The following is a 19,101-nucleotide window of genomic DNA, read 5'->3' as shown; positions in this document are numbered from 1 at the left end:
TACATGTTGTTAGTATAAGGATTTTGCCAACCATGTTTTCCCCTCCAGCATGGAGCACTAGAAAATAGACTTTTGTTAAGGGTGGTCCTCCTTCCTTAAACCGGAGGAGAAAAGATGAGAAGGATCCCTTTTGGTATTTCTCCCGGTATGCTGATACATCATACCTTTTTGTCTAATGTATTATAATAAGGGTTTAAGACTCAAGTCCTTGATGCATATCTACTTTTTGTGCAAATGCTGTGTTAAAGTGAAATTAAACTGGAGGGTGAAGAGGCAGCAAAGTACAAAGAAAAGAAGTCTAGGTTGTGTGTCAGAAGGATTGCATTTGAGATTTAGATGTAATTTTTAATAGCCTATTGATTTGAAGCATAACTAATCATGAGGTTAAAAATTCTTATAATTATCATTAATGGAGGATGAATAAAAAAAGTAGAGCAGTATTTAAAAAGAGGAGTGGGGAGACAGCAAAGCCTGAAAGAAATTATTCTTGTGATAAAAGTTACAAAAAGATTTTAAAAACCTAACTTGGAGGCAAGATCAGAGAATAGTGAAGACCGTGTTTCAGGCTTGATGGGATGATGGTGATACCTGTGAGAAAGCTATACAACTCAGATCTTCCTCAGCTTTTGTTTTCTCATTGAAGAATGCCGAACTTGGAACTAGGAATGAGAGGCCAAAAATTGTCAACAGGAAGTGGATGTGGGAAGTGAAAGGCAACAGACAGGGTTGTACAACGCGCTGAGGTGCCACAGGACTGGAAAAGGGGACATTTACCAAGTCTCTAAAAAGAGACGGTAGATTCTGCAAAGCCTAGGCTAGTGACTTCGAATTCTGGCACATTTCTAGAATTCATTGTGGTCTTTCTTTCTCAAAGAGGACCAAAATGACATTGCTGTGTTAGAGTTCAGTTGCAATGTGTCCGACTGTGGCTGATCAGACCAGTATGAGCTCAGAATGCTCTAACACAGCTCAGACACAAATAGTCCATGATGGGGTGAGCTCAAGCAGAGATCTTCCCCCCACCTTTGTACCAAAGGGAATCTGGCTCCCACTTGTCTACAGACCCCAGCTCCTTATCTCCCTTTAAAAACCCTAGCCTCACCTTTTGACCTTACTAAGATGCCTTCCCAGCTCCTTCCATTACAAGCCCCATAAAACACTTAAACTTTCAGGTTCCTTATCGACTCCCCTTACCTCCCTTTGACAGATGCCTTCCTGTTCCCTCCATTAGCTATTCCCATTGTCTATTCAATCACTCAGACCTCCCCAATTAGAATTCTTACCTAGACCCTTTTCCCAGCCCCCTTCTCTGGCCACCCAAAGTAACTTTATTATTTAAGATCCAGCCTGGCCCCCATTCAGAGGCTGAGAATCTCAAGCCCAAAAGGCTGAGACTTTCTCATGCCCACTGTCCTTATGGGGGTCACCTGGCCTAAGTGTTTTATCACTAATAAACTTTTCCGCTAGCTAGAAGAAGATTTGAATGGAAGTAGCAGTGGGATTCGGCAGCCTCTTGGGTGTCTGAGCAGCCTTTTAAGGATCATACTGCTCACTTCCTGGTAGATCTGACCAAAGGCCATTGATGATATCTGTTGTGAGGGCTTATGGAAAATTATGCAAAAATTTTATTGCCCAGAGAAGTTCATCAGTATTATATGTTAACTTCACAATAGCATGATTGCCCAGGTTCCTGATAATGGACGATGCTCTCACATTTTCCCAGTCACCAGTGGAGTGAAACAAGGTTGTGTGCTTGTTCCTATGCTTTTAGCATGATGTTTTCAGCCATGTTGTCAAATGCCTTCAATGAGGAACAACACAGCATCAAGGTCAGCTATCACACCGATGGTAAATTCTTCAAATTGGGTATAAGCCAAGGCCAAAGTGGGGAGAGTGTTGGTGCATGACTTTTGTTTGTAGATGATTGTGCACTCAATGCAGCCTCCGAAGCTGAGATGCAACACAGTACGCATTGATTCTCTGCTTCTTGTGCTAATTTTGCCCTAATGATTAACACCAAAAAAACACAGGTGATCCATTAGCCAGCACCACACCATGCATACTTGGAACCATAGGTTACAGCAAATGGAGAAGTTCCAAATGCTGTGGATAAGTTCATTTACCTTGGCGGTATACACATTGGGACGTACACATTGATAATGAGGTTGAGGCACACGCTGCCAGAGCTAGCTCAATATTTCAGAGGCTCTGAAGGAAATTGTGGGAGAGAAGAGAAGATTGCCTACCAAACTGAAGGTCTCCAGAGTTGTTGTGCTGACCTCATTGTTGTATGCCTGTGAAACCTGGACAGCACACCTATACCATGTCAGGACACTGAACAGCTTCCATTTAAATTGTCTTAGGAAGTTTCTGAAGATCAGCTGGCAGAATAAGACACCAGACACTGAGGTCCTTCATCTTGAAACAGCCAAGCATTCAAACTCTACCATAGAGAGTGCAACTCTGATGGTCTGGCCTGTTGTTCTAATGCTAAACTTAAGCTTGCCAAAAAGACTATTCTATGGAAAACTAACACAGTGCAAGCACTCACATTAGAGAACAATGTAGGTCAGAAGACTGAATACAAGGACACTCTCAAGGTCTCTCTTAAGAACTTTGGAATTGATTATGTGACATGGCAGACACTGATACAAGACAACTCAATATGGCATGCCCTCAATCAGTGCTCTACGAGCAAAGCAGAATGGAGGTAGCTCAAAAGAAACTTGAGATACACAAATTTAGAGAATCCACCCCAAATGTGCACATGGATTGAAGAGGTCTAGGACTTTGGGGTGCTGCTGGAACCCCAAGATCCTGGCACTGAAAACATCATGCTAAAAGCATAGGAACAAGCACACAACCTTGTTTCACTCCACTGGTGACTGGGAAAATGTGAGAGCATCGTCCATTATCAGGAACCTGGGCAATCATGCTATTGTGAAGTTAACATATAATACTGATGAACTTCTCTGGGCAATAAAATTTTTGCATAATTTTCCATAAGCCCTCACAACAGATATCATCAATGGCCTTTGGTCAGATTTACCAGGAGGTGAACAGTATGATCCTTAAAAGGCTGCTCAGACACCCAAGAGGCTGCCGAATCCCACTGCTGCTTCCAGTAAGAAGATCACTCTATGGCCTGGGCCGCCTCTGTGTAGCGTTGGGACTATAGCTGCTGCTTCATCACTTACCTATTGCCACAGGACTTTGAGATAGGTAAAAACGGTAAAATGGTATGGGTGATGTCTGTTGATTTTGTGCATAAATTGGATTTAGGTGAGCTTGAGTTGCATCAAGTCATCAGCCTCACTCTCTCTTTCAGAGTCATCACATTCCAGTGGCAGAGTGAAGATGATTGTCCAAGGCTCAAGATGCAGTGAACGACTTTGGCTTCTACGGTGTCTAACCAAGCTCTAAGCCCTCCACAGCTCCTGCTTCACCTGCCTTCATGGCCATTGGATTAAATTGCCCTCTTCTGCTCATTCCACCAGGGGAAGTCTTGACATGCTTAGGGTAAATGCCCCTCGAAATCACCAATGCATTTGAGACCCCTTCCTTACCCTCAGCCTGGTTTAGCCTGTCTGCAGAAACTGTTAACTGGGGTGTGGCCTCAGCACATGCTAGCGCTTCTTGGAGCCAGAGGTCAGAGTTAGGTGGACCAGGTGGACACCAAAGGTGGAAAGCAGTGCTGAAAAGGGCTCAGCAGCCCTCATACCAGAGGTATTAGTCTTCCCTGAATACATCCTTCCCTTACACAATGATAGTAGGGTTCAAACATAGACTCTGTTATCATCATCTGGATCACCATGAGTCATCATTATCATGGATCAGATCTGATCCATTTCACATTTGTTTTCATGCCTCTCCAGCTGCATTCATAGAACATATCCTAAGCTCTCTAACTTTCTTTTTTTCTACCTCCCAACCCCAATGATTTTGGGTTTTTTTTTTTGCTATTTTGTTATAGTCTTCCCTTGTTTTTGAAAATGAACTTGTACTCTAAACTATTGTTAGGTTTCTCCAATTGCTAGATGAAGCCCTGGAAATGAAAATGAAATGTTCATAGAAAAAGAAAAAAAAAAGAAATGATGAATACTCCAAGTAAGTTTTATGAAACATGAGTTTTATGAAACTCTGTTTAAAGCATTCATGGAAACTCAGAAAGACTTTATTTGAGGCACAGCAAAGTAAACAGAAGTAGGAGAACCATTTAAATGATGACCACAACATGATCCTGAAAGATTTTAGAACTCTGATCAATGGCCATGATCATGACCAATCATGACTTTAGAAAACTGACATGGTGGGAGGTGAAGCCCAACCTGCAGGTTCTGAGCAGTGAAGTAGTGGATAGAGATGTGAAAAGAGGTATAAGTTTTCAGAAGAGAACAAAATATTGATTCATTTTACTTGACTGTATTTGTCACAAAGAAGGGGAGTCAGTGGAAAATAGCAGTGATTTATTAGGCTGGTGACTTTTTTTTTTTGCTGGTGAGGCAAGGGGAATTAAAAGTGACTTACCCAGGGCCACACAGCTATTAAGTATCAAGTGTCTGAGGCTGGATTTGAACTCAAGTCGTTCTGAGCCCAAGGACAGAGCTCTATCCACTGTGCTAACTAGCTGCCCCAGCAGTGATTTTTAGAAAAGAGCAAAGAGCATAAAAAAAAAAAACCCTTTAAAAAAAGAACATGGACTGTCACAGGACCACTCTTAGGACACAATGCTATAACGGACCTAGAACATTTAAAGGGGAACTTAGAACACAGAATGTCAGGACTGGAAGGGCTCTTAGAAACTGGACTGTCAGAGCTGGGCAAGACCTTAAAAGACAATAATAGCAGAATTTGGAAGGGGTTAGTTACATTGAAATTTAGAATGTCAAAACTTGAAAGGACCCCAGCGGTCAGAAAAGTCAATGTAAGGGACCTTGAGACAAAGAATGTCAAAGTTGGACAGGACTTTAAAAGGTAGGATGTCAGAGCAGGAAGGAATCTTAGAACACAGAAAATCCGAGTTAGGAGGGCCCTTAGAGTAAAGAATGTTAGGGGTGGGAGAGACCTTAGAAAGCTTCCAGTCCCGGGATTCTTGATATTTTTGGTGTTCCGGATCCCTTTGGCAGTCTTAGGAAGCCTCCATACCCTGCCTCAGAATAATGCTTTTAAGCGCACAAAATTAAATACATCGGATTATATGGGAACAAATTATATTGAAATAAATAGAGGGACCTCCTAAAATCTATCCAGGGACCCCAGGTTAAGAACTTCAGATCTAATCCAATCCCCTCGCTTTACGGACCGGAAAACGGAGGCCCCCAACTAAAATCAACAAATATTAATCGTGTAGGGCTGGGGGTGGGGCGGGGCTGGAGCTGGTCCTGGGGGCTGAGGCCCTGGGAGGGGCCAAGGGGCTGGGGGTAGGGCCTGGCCCAGCTGCCAGCCTCCTCAATTGCTGCTGGCTGTCTAGAGAAGGAGAACTACCGCCCTGGGAGCTGCAGCTGCCGCTGCCGCTGGGACGTCGCTGTCTCCTGCTGCCCATGGATTCCTCCTTCTTCCGAGGGCCTTTCCGCCTCTTGGGCCTCCTGCTCTGGGTACGAGCCGCCTCTGGGCCTCGCTGGGAGCTCCGGGAGCTACAGGCGGGGCTGGGTGTGGCCGGGGGGCGCAGGGCGGGGGCGAGGGCGCTAGACAATTTCGGTTTTAATTCACCAATTTTCCTCCACCCCACCCTGGCGAATCCTACGCGGGTGCCGGGGGGCCCGGGTCCGCGAGTCAGGAGACCTAGGCTCTAGTCCCAGCTCTGCTATCAGTTCTCTGTGTGACCTTATCCAAGTTCCAGCCCTTCTCTGGGCCACAGTTTCTCTGTCTGTAAAGTAAGAGGGCATTGGCCTCGATGCTGTCTAGCACCTTTCAGCCCTGACAGTCTCGGACTCTTTGTTTTTTGGGTTTGGGTAAGTGAACACCTGGGGAAAATACTGAGGTATGTTTAAGGTGACTGACCTGGGGCTAATGATATTACCGATCTTTAACCTACAAACCAAGACAGCCACTTCGGGGTGGGGAGGAGGGGAAGGGAATACCCTAGCACCGCAAAAGGGAAGAAGAGGGCTTATACTCTTTTTGCTTGTCTCCAAAGGGCAGAAATGGGGCCTTTGAGGTTGGGGCTGGGGTGGGGCAGTTAAGAGGAAGGGAGACAAGCTCCAGTTAAGGAAAAGCTTCCTGATTATTGCAGCGGTCCGAAAGGCAATAAACTGCCTCCAGAGGTGGTGAGGTCCTCCTTCTCTGCCCCTCTCCCCTCCGATCTTTAAGCCGACCTGGATTGAATTTGTTGAAGGTGTTGTAGAGAGGGGTTTATGTTGAAATATGGATTGGACTCGTTGCCTCTTGAGTTTTCTTCCAGCTCTGGTATTGTGATTGTGTGAATGGGGAGTGAGGGGAAGGAGGAGGGGAGAGAAAGAGGGAGAGAGGACCCGGAAGCAGGGAACACCAGTAACACCAAAGCGGAGAGAGAGAAGAGTGATCTGGGGTGAATTCTGAATCTGTGATTTAATCTCTGTGAGGGAAACTCCCAACTCTGTAAAATAACTACCTCTGTAAATACATACTAACAGCTTGTGTGCCTTAGTTGTCTGGGAACGTTGAGAGGTTCAGCTACTTGGCTAGGCTCGCAAAGCTAGTATGTGTCAGAGGTAGTACTTGAACTCAGGTCTTCCTGACTCCAAAGGGAGCCCTATACACTTTGCAGTATGGGGGATGTGGTACAAATTGTTGTAGTTCTGATTCTTAGTTCCATTTTACAGATAAAAAAACTTATAATGTACACAGTAACAGCAATATCATACACAGTAACAGCAACCTTGTGCAACGTTCAACTACGATTGATTTAGCTTCTCTGCAATACAATGATCTGAGACACTTTTGAAAGATTCATGATGGAAAATGCTATCCACATCCAGAGAAAGAACTGATGGAGTCTGAATACAGATCAAAGCATACTGTTTTCACTTTTTGTTTGGTTTTTTTTTTCATGGCTTTTCCCTTTTGTTGTTTCTTCTTTCACAACATGACTAATGTGGAAATGTTTTACATGACTGTACGTGTGTAACCTGTATCAGATTGTTTGCTTGGGGGAGGGGGCATAGAAGGGAAGGAGAAAAAATTAGGAACTCACAATTTTATAAAAAATGAATGTTGAAAACTATATAATTGGAAAAAATAAAATATTGTTTCCAAAACAAAAACAACTTGTAAGTCCAGATGTGAGACCTCCTGCCTCCAAAGTCAGTGCCTCACTCATTTGAGGAACAGAGATTTTCCTTTGATTCAATTGAACTGAGAGGGGGAAATCCTCTGACCTCATCCCCCAGCCAGACCTCCTCTCTGTAGCACTGCCAAGCCCTGACATTTGTTTCTCCTTTCTTTCCTCTCTCCCCTTTACTATTTTTACCCCCAAGCAAAGCAACTGCTACCAATCGCAGAAGAATTTTCTGGTTGGTCCAAATCACCACCATCATGCTCCCTGGTCCCCCCCTCTCGTCCCAGCCTTGGACTCTGTTCAAGGTGGTCCCCTACCTGCAACATGGGAGCGTCATGGGCTAGGTGGTCTCCGAGATCCCACGTTCCATGTTCTAGTGATCTTTTCAATCGAGTCCCTAGTGCCGAGTCAGATAATAATGCCAATGGAATGTGAGTTCTTTGGAAGCAGGGACTGTTTTCTGTTCCAAACAGCACCTAGCACATTGCCTGGCATGAAGCAGACACAATCAATGTTTGTTAGATGGCTACCTTGTTCTTTTCTTGAAATGATTTCTAAGTTCTCTGCAGCTTTCTGCAGCTCTCCACAGTTTCGAGGAATATTGTATCAAGTCTGTGTCCTGAGCTTTTTAAAGCTTGTGTGTATGTAGTGAGGATGACTACAACAAGCTTTAGTCAGCAAGTCTGGCCATTTCTGCCTCCATATACATTTCCATTCATGTGGACAACATCTTCATTCAGCCCCTCTGCCCTTCATTTGGACTATTTTAATAGGCTCCATAATGGCCTCCCTGACTCAGATCTCTCCAAGCTACCTTCCATACAGCTTGCTAATTTACTTTGATCCTGTGAGCATTTACTGAGGGTCTACCTTGTGCCAGGCACTGTTTTAAATGGTGTCTAGGATAAAAAAAAAAAAGAGAGAGAGAGAATATATTCTTTGGGAGAGAAACAATGTGATGCCTTCCCTGATTTTCAGCAGTTGGAAGTATTCTCTCTCCTCAAATACAGCTATGCAAAATATATGTCATCTTCCTAATGCATGGTTCTAACCATGTGGCTTCCCAGCTGAGGAACCTTCAGTGTCTCCCCATTTCCACTATGAAAAGGTACAGATTCCTTAGCCTGGCATTCAGGGTCCACCAAAGCATGGCTCCAACCTATCTTTCCCTGTTTATTGCACATGATTTCCCTTTATTCCTCTTCACATACTCCACATTCCTGCCAGACTGGAACATAACTGTTCTCTAAGCCTGTCATGCCCTCTCCTGCTTCTGGACAAGCCACCCCTGTGCTTGGAATGAGCTCTCTCTTCATCCCTTTCATCCTTTTCTTTCTTATAGGCTTAACTCAGCTGCCCCTTCCTTAATTGATCAATAAGCATTTATTAAGCACCAGACCCTGCTAGAGATACAAATACAAACATGAAACAATTCCTGCCCTCAGGAAGCCTATATTCTGCTTGGGGAAGCAGATGTTCACAGATAGGTACAGGAAGTGGAGCCAAAAATTACACAGGGGAAGGTGGGTACTTACCTGCAGGAAATCAGGCTAGTCTTGAATGAAGTAGCCTTGAAGGTTCTAATGGAGGAGGTGAAGGGGAGGAGCACTCCTGGGATCAGGGACAGCCTGTGAAAAGGTGTGGAGGTAGAATTTGCAATGTTGTGAAGCAGGCCAAGTCCACTGGAGCATGAGGGTAAGTTTTGTATGGCCAAAGCCAGATTCTGAAGGGCTTTAAAAGTCAAATGGGAATTTGTGCTTTTAGCCTGAAAGAATGGGGAATCCCTGAAGCTTCTTGCACAACAGTTGTAACAAGATCATGGGCTTTAGGAGCGTCAATATCAGCCTTCAGTGATGCCCATAGCTGAGAGGGTTCTCCTTTCTCAAGTTATCTAAGAGTATTTTGTCTGGGTTCCTCCTTTGTCCATTTCTTCCCACCCCTGCACACACTCTATCTTGTATTCTACTCATTTGTATTATACTGCACCACCCCCAGCCTGTCAGAACCCCCAAACAGTACAAGCTCCTTGGAGTGGCTAATTTTTCTTTTTAGTATCCTTAGTAATAAGCATGGAGCCTTGTACTCAATAAGTGTTTTATTGACTAGCTGAGCAGCCTTTCCAAGAACTCAGAAATGAGCATGGAGGTGCCTTCCTGGGTGGGGGAGGGGGGGTGAAGGTTTGCTATTCACTCATTTAGTATGGATGTGCCTGGAAAGCCTGTCTTCCTCCCTTCCTCCCTCCCTTCCTCCCCTCCTTTCCCTATTCCCATACCTGGAAGTCTCTCCCCCCCTCATCTCTACCTTCTTTAAAGGTCCAGCTAAAATCCCACTCTCTACAGAAAGCCTTTCCTTTTAGCTTATGTGTTTTATCTCTGTTGAGTATTTCCAACTTATCTTGAATATATCTTGTTGTACAAAGACGTCTGCATGTTGTCTTCCCCATTAGACTGTGAGCTTCTTCAAGGCTAGGATCATCTTTTGTCTTTTTTGTATCCCCAGCACTTAGCACAATGCCTGGTCCATAGTAGATACTTAATAAAGGTTTAGTGACTCAGTAACTGAGATATATGGTTCTTATGTTTCAGGGAGCTGCAGCTGCCATGGCTTGGGCTGGGGTCTCAGCCCTCAGAATCCACAGAAACTATCAGCATTTCTGTGACAATCCTTTCTTGGAGGTGCTGGGCTGTTTGGTAGTGTCCACAGCCCCACTGTTGCTGCTTACTGGGGGCCTGGCTGTAGGCATCTCCCGTTGGAACACTGGTCCCTGGCAAGGCTTGGTGAGTATGCCTTCAGCTTAGGGGCAACTGTTTTCTTCCTCTCACACAGGCCCCTTGCAGAATGAAATCCTGGGAACTGCCTCTTGCCTTATCTCTCTGCTGGGAGCCTAGTATCTTGTCAGATTATTCAATTCACAAGTGTTTATTAAGCACCACTCAGTGCCAGGTACTCTGATAGGTTCAGGGGCTATAGATACAATAAAAAGTAAAATTATTCCTACTCTCAAGGGTAGAGTAAGGACCCTATAGTCTATTCTTTTTCTTATAAATTTACTTTTATTCTAAACTTAGACACTAAAAAAGAACATTTCCATGCACACAGCAGAACACAAATTTCAAAATATGTGATCAACTTCATATGCTACTTTCAAAATTGCCCTGTTCATCCATGATTCCTTCTGATCTTCCTTCAGAATGGCCTTGAATCACATTAAGTCACCCTCCACCCAGCTGCTAATTCAGTTCAATTCAGAAATTCAATTCTGTATGTTTTTAAAAAGGTTACAATTAACTTAATGTCAATTTCCTAATATATACCCTCCCACCCAAGAACCCTCCCTTGTGACAAAGAATAAGAGTTATGCAAAACTGTCGGTAAGGCAGGTGGTGGCTCACTGGGCCTGGGGTAAGGAAGACCTGAGTTCAATTCCAGCCTCAGACACTTCCTAGCTGTGCCCTGGGAAAGTCACTTAACCTCTGATTGCCTGACAAAATTGATCCTCTGGAGAAGGAAATGGCAAACCATTCTAGTTTGCCAAGAAAACCCCAAATGAGGTCGCAAAGAGTCAGACCCAACTGAATGACTGAACAATGTCAGCGTAGGCAATATTCCACTCCTGTAGAATACTACCTGTCTCCTGAGAGAAGGGCCATGTTTTCCATCACCTTGCCTTGAGAAGCAACATCAGTCATCAAAATTAATCCAAGCTGAAGCTACTTAATAGTACTGTTTTCATTTGCATGATGGTAGCCATCTATTATAGGGCAGCTAGGTGGTGCCATAGTTCATAGAGTGCTGGGCCCCTGGAGTCAGGAAGACTCATATACCTGGGTTCAAATGTGACCTCAGACTCTTATTAGCTGTGTGACCCTGGTCAAGTCACTTAACCCTGATTGCCTCAGTTCCTCATTCATAAAATGAGCTGGTGAAGGAAATGGCAAACCTCTCCAGTATCTTTGCCAAGAAAATCCCAACTGGGGTCAAGAGGAGTCAGACACAACTGAACAGCAACGATAAAAGCCATGGTAAACCTTTTTCAGGTTGTGTTTTCTTCACCTTGCAAGCATTCTCTCAAGAGTCTTAAAGAGTGAATTCCTCATTTGTCTTTTCTGACGACACAACAATATCCCATTACATTCGTTTGTCACTGTTTGCTCAGCCATTCTCCAATGGAGGGGCATATACTTTGTTCCTAGTTTTTTCCTTCCCCCGCAAGCATTGTTGTGACTATGTTGATGGCACTTTTTATTTTCTGTCTTGGACCTCCTTGGAGGCATATGCCCAGTGGTAAGATCACTAGGTCACAACATAAGAGCATTTTGCTGACTTTTTTTTTTCAACAAAATGTAATTCCAAATTATTTTGCTGAGCAATTGAACAAATTATAAGTCTGCCAATGGTATATTAGTGTGCGCATATGAAGGCCTTTCCCTACCAATGTACCACAAGGTAGCTTGAATTTTATCACAGTTTTATAGACAATGAAACTGAGGTTCTGAGAGATAAAGTGATTTGCCTGGTCAACCCACTAGATAGTTGAGGACCTGGGACCTGACTAATCCAAGAGAACATTGCTTACTGTGCTAGAATGGAGCATCATCTCCCCCCTTAGGGAGTTGAGAGGTACAGAGAGAGCGCATAGTATGGTCAACACAGAGACAGCAAAGCCCAGTAGAGAAGTGTTGGCTTGGCATATCAAGATGCTGGTTCAAATACTACCTCGGCAATTTACTAGCTGTGTGACCTTGAGCAGGTGATATAACACCTCTAGGCCTCAGTTTTCTTGCCTGTAAAATGAGGAAGATTAGACTAGGGATCTGTAAGGTTCTTTTGCAGCTCCAAATCTATCCTGGCACAGAGGATTGAAAGGCAGCCTTGGCATCAAGAAGACTTGGGCATAAGTTCTGGCTCTTACAGGTACAGGCTGTGTGGCCAAGTGCTCAGTACCCCTCCTCCAACTCACTAAGTTGCAGAGTAGTTACTGACTTGCATGGTAGAAGGAGTTTCTTAACTGAGCATTTCCTATATCAATGGAACCACAACTCTGCAAGAAAAAAAAATCCAGAATGAGGCAGGTGATAGTTCCACAATTCTTTGCTGGAATCCAAGCCCACCTGATCATAAATCCCCTTAACAGCTTCCCTAAAAAGTGACTATGGAGCTTATGCTTGCAGATTTTCAGTGATGGGCCACCCTTTTGTTTTGTTATTTATTTGTTTCGGTTCTAACCAGCTCTTTGTGACTCCATTTGGGGTTTACTTGGCAAAACTACTGGATTGGTTTGCCATTTCCTTCTCCAGCTGGTTTTACAGATGAGGAAACTGAAGCAAACAGGGTTAAGGACTTGCCCAGAATCACATAGCTAGTAAGTGTCTGAATCCAGATTTGAGCTCTAGGCAAGTGCTCTATCCACTGTGTCACCTAGCTGCCCTATGGGCTACCCACTCCTCCTCCAGAACAGCCTGTTATAGGATGGCAGTCAATGCTACGATGTTTTTCCTTATGTTAAACTAAAACCTGCCTCTTATAGCTTTCCCCATTGTTCCCAAGTTGGGCATTCTCATGTTTGCCTCCTCTCCTCCTGGCTAACCATCAGTCATCAAGCATTCTGTAAGGACCTGCCCAATGCAACTGCCAGCCCTGAAGGAGCTTACATTGTATCGGGGAATCAACAAGTGTGCATAGAAGTAGATACTGAAAAGCTACAAGGTAGTGTTGCTGGGGAGGCACTAGGAAGGCCTTCCTGAAGACGGTGGGGCTTGAGCATCAAAGGAAACTAAGGGTTAAGAATTCTAAGGAAATTCTGAGACAGGGTGAGAAGGGAGGATACTCTAGTCATGGTCAATAGCCTGGAGGTGGGAGATGAAGTGAAGAAGTCCAGTTTTACCAAACCAAATACAAATAGTACAGGAATCATTTAGAATAAGGCTGGAAAGGTGGGTCAGGGGCCCAATTGTGACAAACAGAAATATGTCACTTGATCCTAGAGGTATTAGGGAGCCACTGGAGGTTTTGGGGGTGTGTGTGGGGGGTGTATGAGAGAGACAGACAGACAGACATAGTCAAGTGTATGCTTTTGGAATATCACTTTGGCAGCTGAATGGAGGATGGATAGGAGAGGGGAGAGTCCTGAGGCAGGGACACCAATTAGAAGACAAGGTAAGAAGTAATAGGGTTTGAACTAGGGAGTTAGCCATCCACCATTCTTTCAACCTAGCCTCATGTGCTAGGGTTTCCAGTCTGCTTTTCATCTTGGTTGTCTTCTTTTGGGTGAACCCTGGCTTCCTGATATCATAACAGTCAAAATAAGGTAAACATGAGGCACAAAGTTCTGAGCACAGCCAATTTATTAGTAAAACATGAGTTTACTAAGAAGTAGGATCTCAGCTTTCCCAGAAGAGCTAAGATCCCAAAGGAAGGGGATGACTCTTTTTTTTTTTTAATTTTAGGGAATACAGAAAATAGGAAGGCTAGCTTCATGGGTGAAAGAAAATATGATAGGATGGAAACTGGGAATGAGAGCTAGCAACAACCCCCTCCCTCTCCCTCCTGTGACTAAGAAATGTTTGAATCCAGCTGCATCTACAAGGACAGAGATAGCAAACCAGACATCTTTGGATAGCAAACCAGACATCCTTGAAGGATAGCTTGGTGGGGTAAAGATACTAGACCAGACTCCCTAGGGTCTGCCTATATCTTTCAAGAGTAACAGATTTCCTTACACAAGAATATAACAGTGATTAACAGGAGAATTGGATTTCTAAACTTAACTCATTACAGGCCCGCTAAGTTTCCGAATTAAGTTCAGAGACAAAAAATCATGACTTAGGCAGTTACAGAACAAAATCAACTAACTGTACATAGCACCAAATAAAAAAAGACACTGAGTCAATCTGATTATTTAAATATCTTTCTGAAAGTATGGTTCGATAACTGGACTTGGATGTGTTAATGAGGGCAAGGGATGGTGGAACCTCTTGTGCCTTGGACACTAGGCTTCAGATGCCCTAAGACTTCATTAGCTTCTTGACTACCATGTTTCTCTGCTGTCTCTTATTGAGCTTGCAGTACACTAAGACCCAGGTGTCTTTTTCACATGATTTGTTACATAGGATGCTTCCCATTGTCTATCTGAGTTGTTTCTCCCATGTCCTGGAAAAGCTAATACCCCTCCCAAATTCCCAAATAAATTAACAGTCTCACCTTATGGGCTAACAGAAATCTAATCTAGTCTGGCCCAACAAATGCATGTTAAGCTGCTGGGGCTACAAAAACAAAATGGAAAAACAGTTCCTGCCATCAGGGAGCTGATATTCAAATGGAAACAGTGCTGATTCTTAGCTCTAATATTTACTAGCTGTGTGACCTAGTAGTGACCTGGGTGACCTTGGGGAAATAACTCTCCTTTCCTCCAGGCTCAGTTTCCTCATCTTTAAAATGGAGATATTTTAAAATGTGACACTCCATTTGGAGTCTAGTTGTTAGGAAAATGCTTTGTAAACCTTTAAGCCTTGTGGAAATAGGAAATATAATGATTATTATAGATGATGACAGTAGTTTTAACCTAAAGTTCTAGCTTGCTCCCATTTCTTTTGTTGTCCTGTAACTGTGTGTTTAAAATTGGCTCATATTTGGAAGTCTTTTTTTAATTTTTTTAATTAAGAGACTAAAAAAATTTCAATAATGATAGCTCCGATTTCTATAGCATTTTCAGGTTTGCAAAGCACTTGCCTTGCAAAATTCTTATGGGTTAGAGAGTACAGAGAGCAGTATTCCCATTTGCAGATGAGGAAGCTGGGGCCCAGAGAAAGGAAGTAGTTTTGCCCAGGGTCATACAGTTTATGTAGATGGCAAGACTGAGAGTTGAGTACAGGTCTTGACTCTCATTCCATCACCCTTTCTGCCCTTTCCCCCACCCTCTTAGAGCAACCTGTGTGTTGTGCCTTGCCCAGGAGTGGTGCCCCCATATTCCCACTAAACAGCCTCATGTTTTCTCTCCTATCTTCTCTCTCAGTTTCTATATGGGGTCATGGTTCTGCTTTGCGTGGAAGCCTCCTCTGCTGTTCTGGCACGCACCTCCTCCTGCCAGGTAAGTGTCCTATAAAAAGGACCAAGCCTCCTGTAGCTTTCGTTTGAGACAACTGCTATTTGGGTTCAAGGGAAGCTGGGTGGCACAGTGGATAAAGCACTAGGCCTGGAATGAGGAAGCCTTGAGTTCAGATCTGATGTCAGATACTTCCTAGCTGTGTGACCCTGGGCCAGTCACTTAACCCTGTTTGCCTCAGTTTCCTCATCTGTAAAATGAGCTAGAAAGAAATGACAAACCACTCCAGTATCCTGGTCAAGAAAACCCCAAATGGGGTCACGGAGAGTCAGACGTGACTGAACAACAACAACAATTGGGTCCAGGCCTAAAGAAGTTGAGAGGTGGACCTTAGGGGTCTGTACCCCTCGTGATCGTGAAAATGGCCTAGGCATGTCGGGCTTGAGGGGCATAGGATCTCAGGTCTAGAACTGGAAGGGACCTCAGAAGCCGTATAGTCCAACCCTCTGATTTTATAGATATGGAACTGAGGCGAAGAGTGGTTGAGCGGCTTGCCCAGGATCCCACAGCTAAGCTGTGTCAAAGGTGGGATATGATTCCAAATTCTGACTCCAGAGCCAGTGTCCTTTCCATCAGATCAAGCTGGAGGTGCAGAGTCTCTGTGAATAAACAGCAGGCTAACAGACACAAGGTTTTAGGAGGAAAGGAAAGAACTTTAAAGATCATTTACCATGACCCTCTTCATTTGATAAGTATAGAAACTGAGGCCTGGAGGAGCAGAGGGACCTTCCGAAGTTCAGGTAAACAACAGGATCCAAACCTGGCTTTTCTAATTCCAAACCTGAATTCAGAGGCCAAACAGAGAAGTTTGTATTTTAATCTAAAGGCATTGGGAAGCCATCGAAGCTTCTTGGGAACAAAATGGTCAGACCTGGGCCTTCCTTTACTCCTGCCTCAAATTTCAAGACCCAACAGGCTTCTCTCTCTACCATACTGTCTCTCCATGGAATCAAGAAGCCTAGGAGAACTTTCTGCCCAGACAGTCTGGAGTTAACTGTTGATGAAATTGAGAGACAGAAATCACAGGGAGATGGTGGAAAGGTCAACCCTGGCGAAGATGAGAAGGTGCACCTATGGAGTTGTGCTGCCTGACAGGTGGGAGATAATAATAACTCCCATTTCTTTAGCCCTGTAAAGTTTGCACGATACTCTTCTCCCAAACTCTCTGTATAGTAGGTAGAATATCCTCCATTTTACAGGTAAGGAAACTGGGCCTCAGCATGGTGAAAGGACGTTATCATTCAACTGGTCGTTGTCGGGGTGTGGAATTTGAACCCAGGTCTTGTAACTCCAATTCTAGAGCTTTTCCTATTCTGTCTCCACACTGCCTCTATGAAAGGTGTGAGTTCCTCTGAGGAACTGAGAGCAATTAGGACCCCAGTCTGTCAGTTCCTTTACCTGAGAGTGTTTCAAAGTACAGTGTGCCTGGTGCATACTGGGTAATTAACACATACTTATTAATTGACAAGTTGTACCCTTTCCTGTGTCCACCAGATGTCCCTGGGAATAAAGTCTTATGGGTCATTACCAGGCCTAGGCATTCTTCATATGCCGTACATTCCTTATGTCCCATTTCCCACCTAACAGTTGAGGTTACTTTTCCTCTAGAAATTCAATTCAGCATTAAATATTAAGTGCCTACTATATGGAAGACCCAGTTTTGGTTTTGGATGCAGAGATGAAATATGATTCAATTCCTACCCTCAAGAAGTTAGTGTTTTACTAGCTATATGATCCTGGGCAAATCATTTAGCCTCAGTTTCCTCATCTATAAAATGAGGATAATAGTAGGTTGTGAGGATCCAATAAGGTTAATGTCCATGAAGCACTTTGCAAACCCTGCAGCACTATGGTAATATCAGCCATTCATTATTATTCATGGTCTTCAGGTGTTTGAAGGGTTGCCATGTTGTTTGGTCCTAGAGCAGAACTAGAGTGATGAGACAAGTTATTCAGCTTCTCTGGGCCTCAGTTTTTTCATATGTAACATGAAAGGGTTGAACTCAGTGATCTCTGGGGTCCCTTCCAGCTCTAAAACTGGAGATCCCATTATCCTGAGTTGAGGACTGGCAAGTTGTACCTGGGTATAAAGAAAAACTTCTTAACACTCAGAGTTGCCCACAAGTAGAACAGACTGCCTCCAGAGAGAGTGAGCTCCCCACCACTGGAGAGCTTCCAGTGGAAAGTGGGGGGATCCGTTATTGGGAATGTTATGGAAGGGGTTCTACTTAGGCAGGGATTGAGCTTCCTTCCAGTTGTAAGATTCTGAGAGAGTTGGAGAGACACTGGGGAAGAGCTATTGTTGACGTCTTGCTGAGATGACAGGGTTGAGGGCTCAGGCTGACTCCAAGGTAAAGCATATCTGAAAATTGACCCGAAGGGCGTCCCTTCATGTGCATGACCTGTGTCCTGCAAAGCAGAAAATGATCAGAGCAAAGAAGAGCTAGGTGGATAGAATATTCTAGGAAAGCTTGAGGAGGGAGAAACCACTTTCAGTTGGATGAACAGGGAAAGTTCAATGGAGGAGGTAGAGCCGGAGTTGAGACTTAAAAGAGGAGGAGCCAGCCCAGAACAATAGAAAGGATGATGGATTTGGAGTAAGAGTCAGAGGCCCTGCGCTGGACCTGGGTGAACTATTTCATCTCTCTGGACCCCAGTTTCCTCATCCGCAAATGGTGGAGTTGAACTAGATGGCTTCTAAGGTGTCATTCAAGCATATGGAGAATGTATAATTCTATGTTTTGTAAGGGTGACTTCCTGGGCCATGGGGAAAATCCCTGGATAGGCAAGCAGGAGACCTGGGTTCTAATCATAGATGTGCTGGTGAATATTTAACAAATGACTCTCAAGAGAAGGGGGGGAGGAAGAGAGAGAGAGAGGTGGGGGGGAAGGGAGGGAAGGAAGAAGGGAGGGAGGGGAAAAAAGGAAGGAAGGAAAGAAGAAAGAATAAATGTATGCTACTTTCTAATTTAATCCACATTATTGACATTCTCCATCACTTTCTTAAATCTAGACAACCAACAAAACAATCATTCAAGCCCTGATTTGTAATGTTTGCAATTTCAGAGGTATCAACTCTCACCCTGGAGATTTAATAAGCATTTTGAGCTGGCTCCAATGCTTCCCTCTGTTCTAATCCTCGTTCTTCCTCTAATATGCTGTGTGACTTTGGGCAAGTTGCTTCTCATTGCTGGTCCTTGGTTTCTTTCTCCGTCAAATGAGAAAGGTACCAAGAGCCACTTTGGTACAGTGGAAAGTGAGCTGAAATTGGGGTCCAGCAAGCTGAGTTCATCTCCTGGCTCTGCCATCTACTTCTTGGGAGATTTTGGGCAAGTCTCTTCAGCCTCTCTAGGCCTCATTTTTTTTTCATCTTTAAATGAGGGGCTTAGACTAGCTAGCCTCTAAGATCCCTTCTAGCTCAAAGCTGATGATTTTATGAGGATGTTCCATATCTGAGGGTGCCCTTTGTAAAGGCATGGAGGTAGGAGAAGGTGGGAGGAGATTAGGGACTTTGGTTTGTCTGCAATGTAGAGTATGGGATTGGGAATACTGTGCCATAAGACAAAAAAATATATAGGCTACTGTCAATGTATGAAGAGCCTTGAATGATGGAATCAGGAGATTCTTTCCAACTTTTTGCTCTGATAAATAGTGTTGCTTTGTGTATTTTTATCCAAACAGGTCTGTTCTTGCCAGCAGTAACATCCTTTGTGAGTAGGAGCCCAGTGGGACTGCTGAACCCTCT

The 19,101-nt window shown here is 44.0% G+C and overlaps 1 protein-coding gene across 1 annotated transcript in view; it reads left to right on the top strand.

The window, feature by feature from the left end:
* Positions 1-5,419: 5,419 nt before the first annotated feature.
* Positions 5,420-19,101, top strand: part of LOC110202122 (tetraspanin-36-like) — an 18,329-nt gene continuing 4,647 nt past the window's right edge. Inside the window, 3 exon segments of the mRNA XM_020978159.2 lie at positions 5,420-5,594; positions 9,841-10,032; positions 15,267-15,341. Of these exon segments, the coding sequence (XP_020833818.2) occupies positions 5,541-5,594; positions 9,841-10,032; positions 15,267-15,341 (321 nt within the window). The 5' untranslated portion in view covers positions 5,420-5,540.

This window comes from Phascolarctos cinereus, unplaced genomic scaffold (genome assembly GCF_003287225.1).
Source record: "Phascolarctos cinereus isolate Bilbo 61053 unplaced genomic scaffold, phaCin_HiC Scaffold_4;HRSCAF=312, whole genome shotgun sequence".
NCBI lineage: Eukaryota > Metazoa > Chordata > Mammalia > Diprotodontia > Phascolarctidae > Phascolarctos > Phascolarctos cinereus.
Note: the sequence above shows the minus strand (reverse complement) of the source record. Positions and strands in the feature narration are given on the sequence as shown.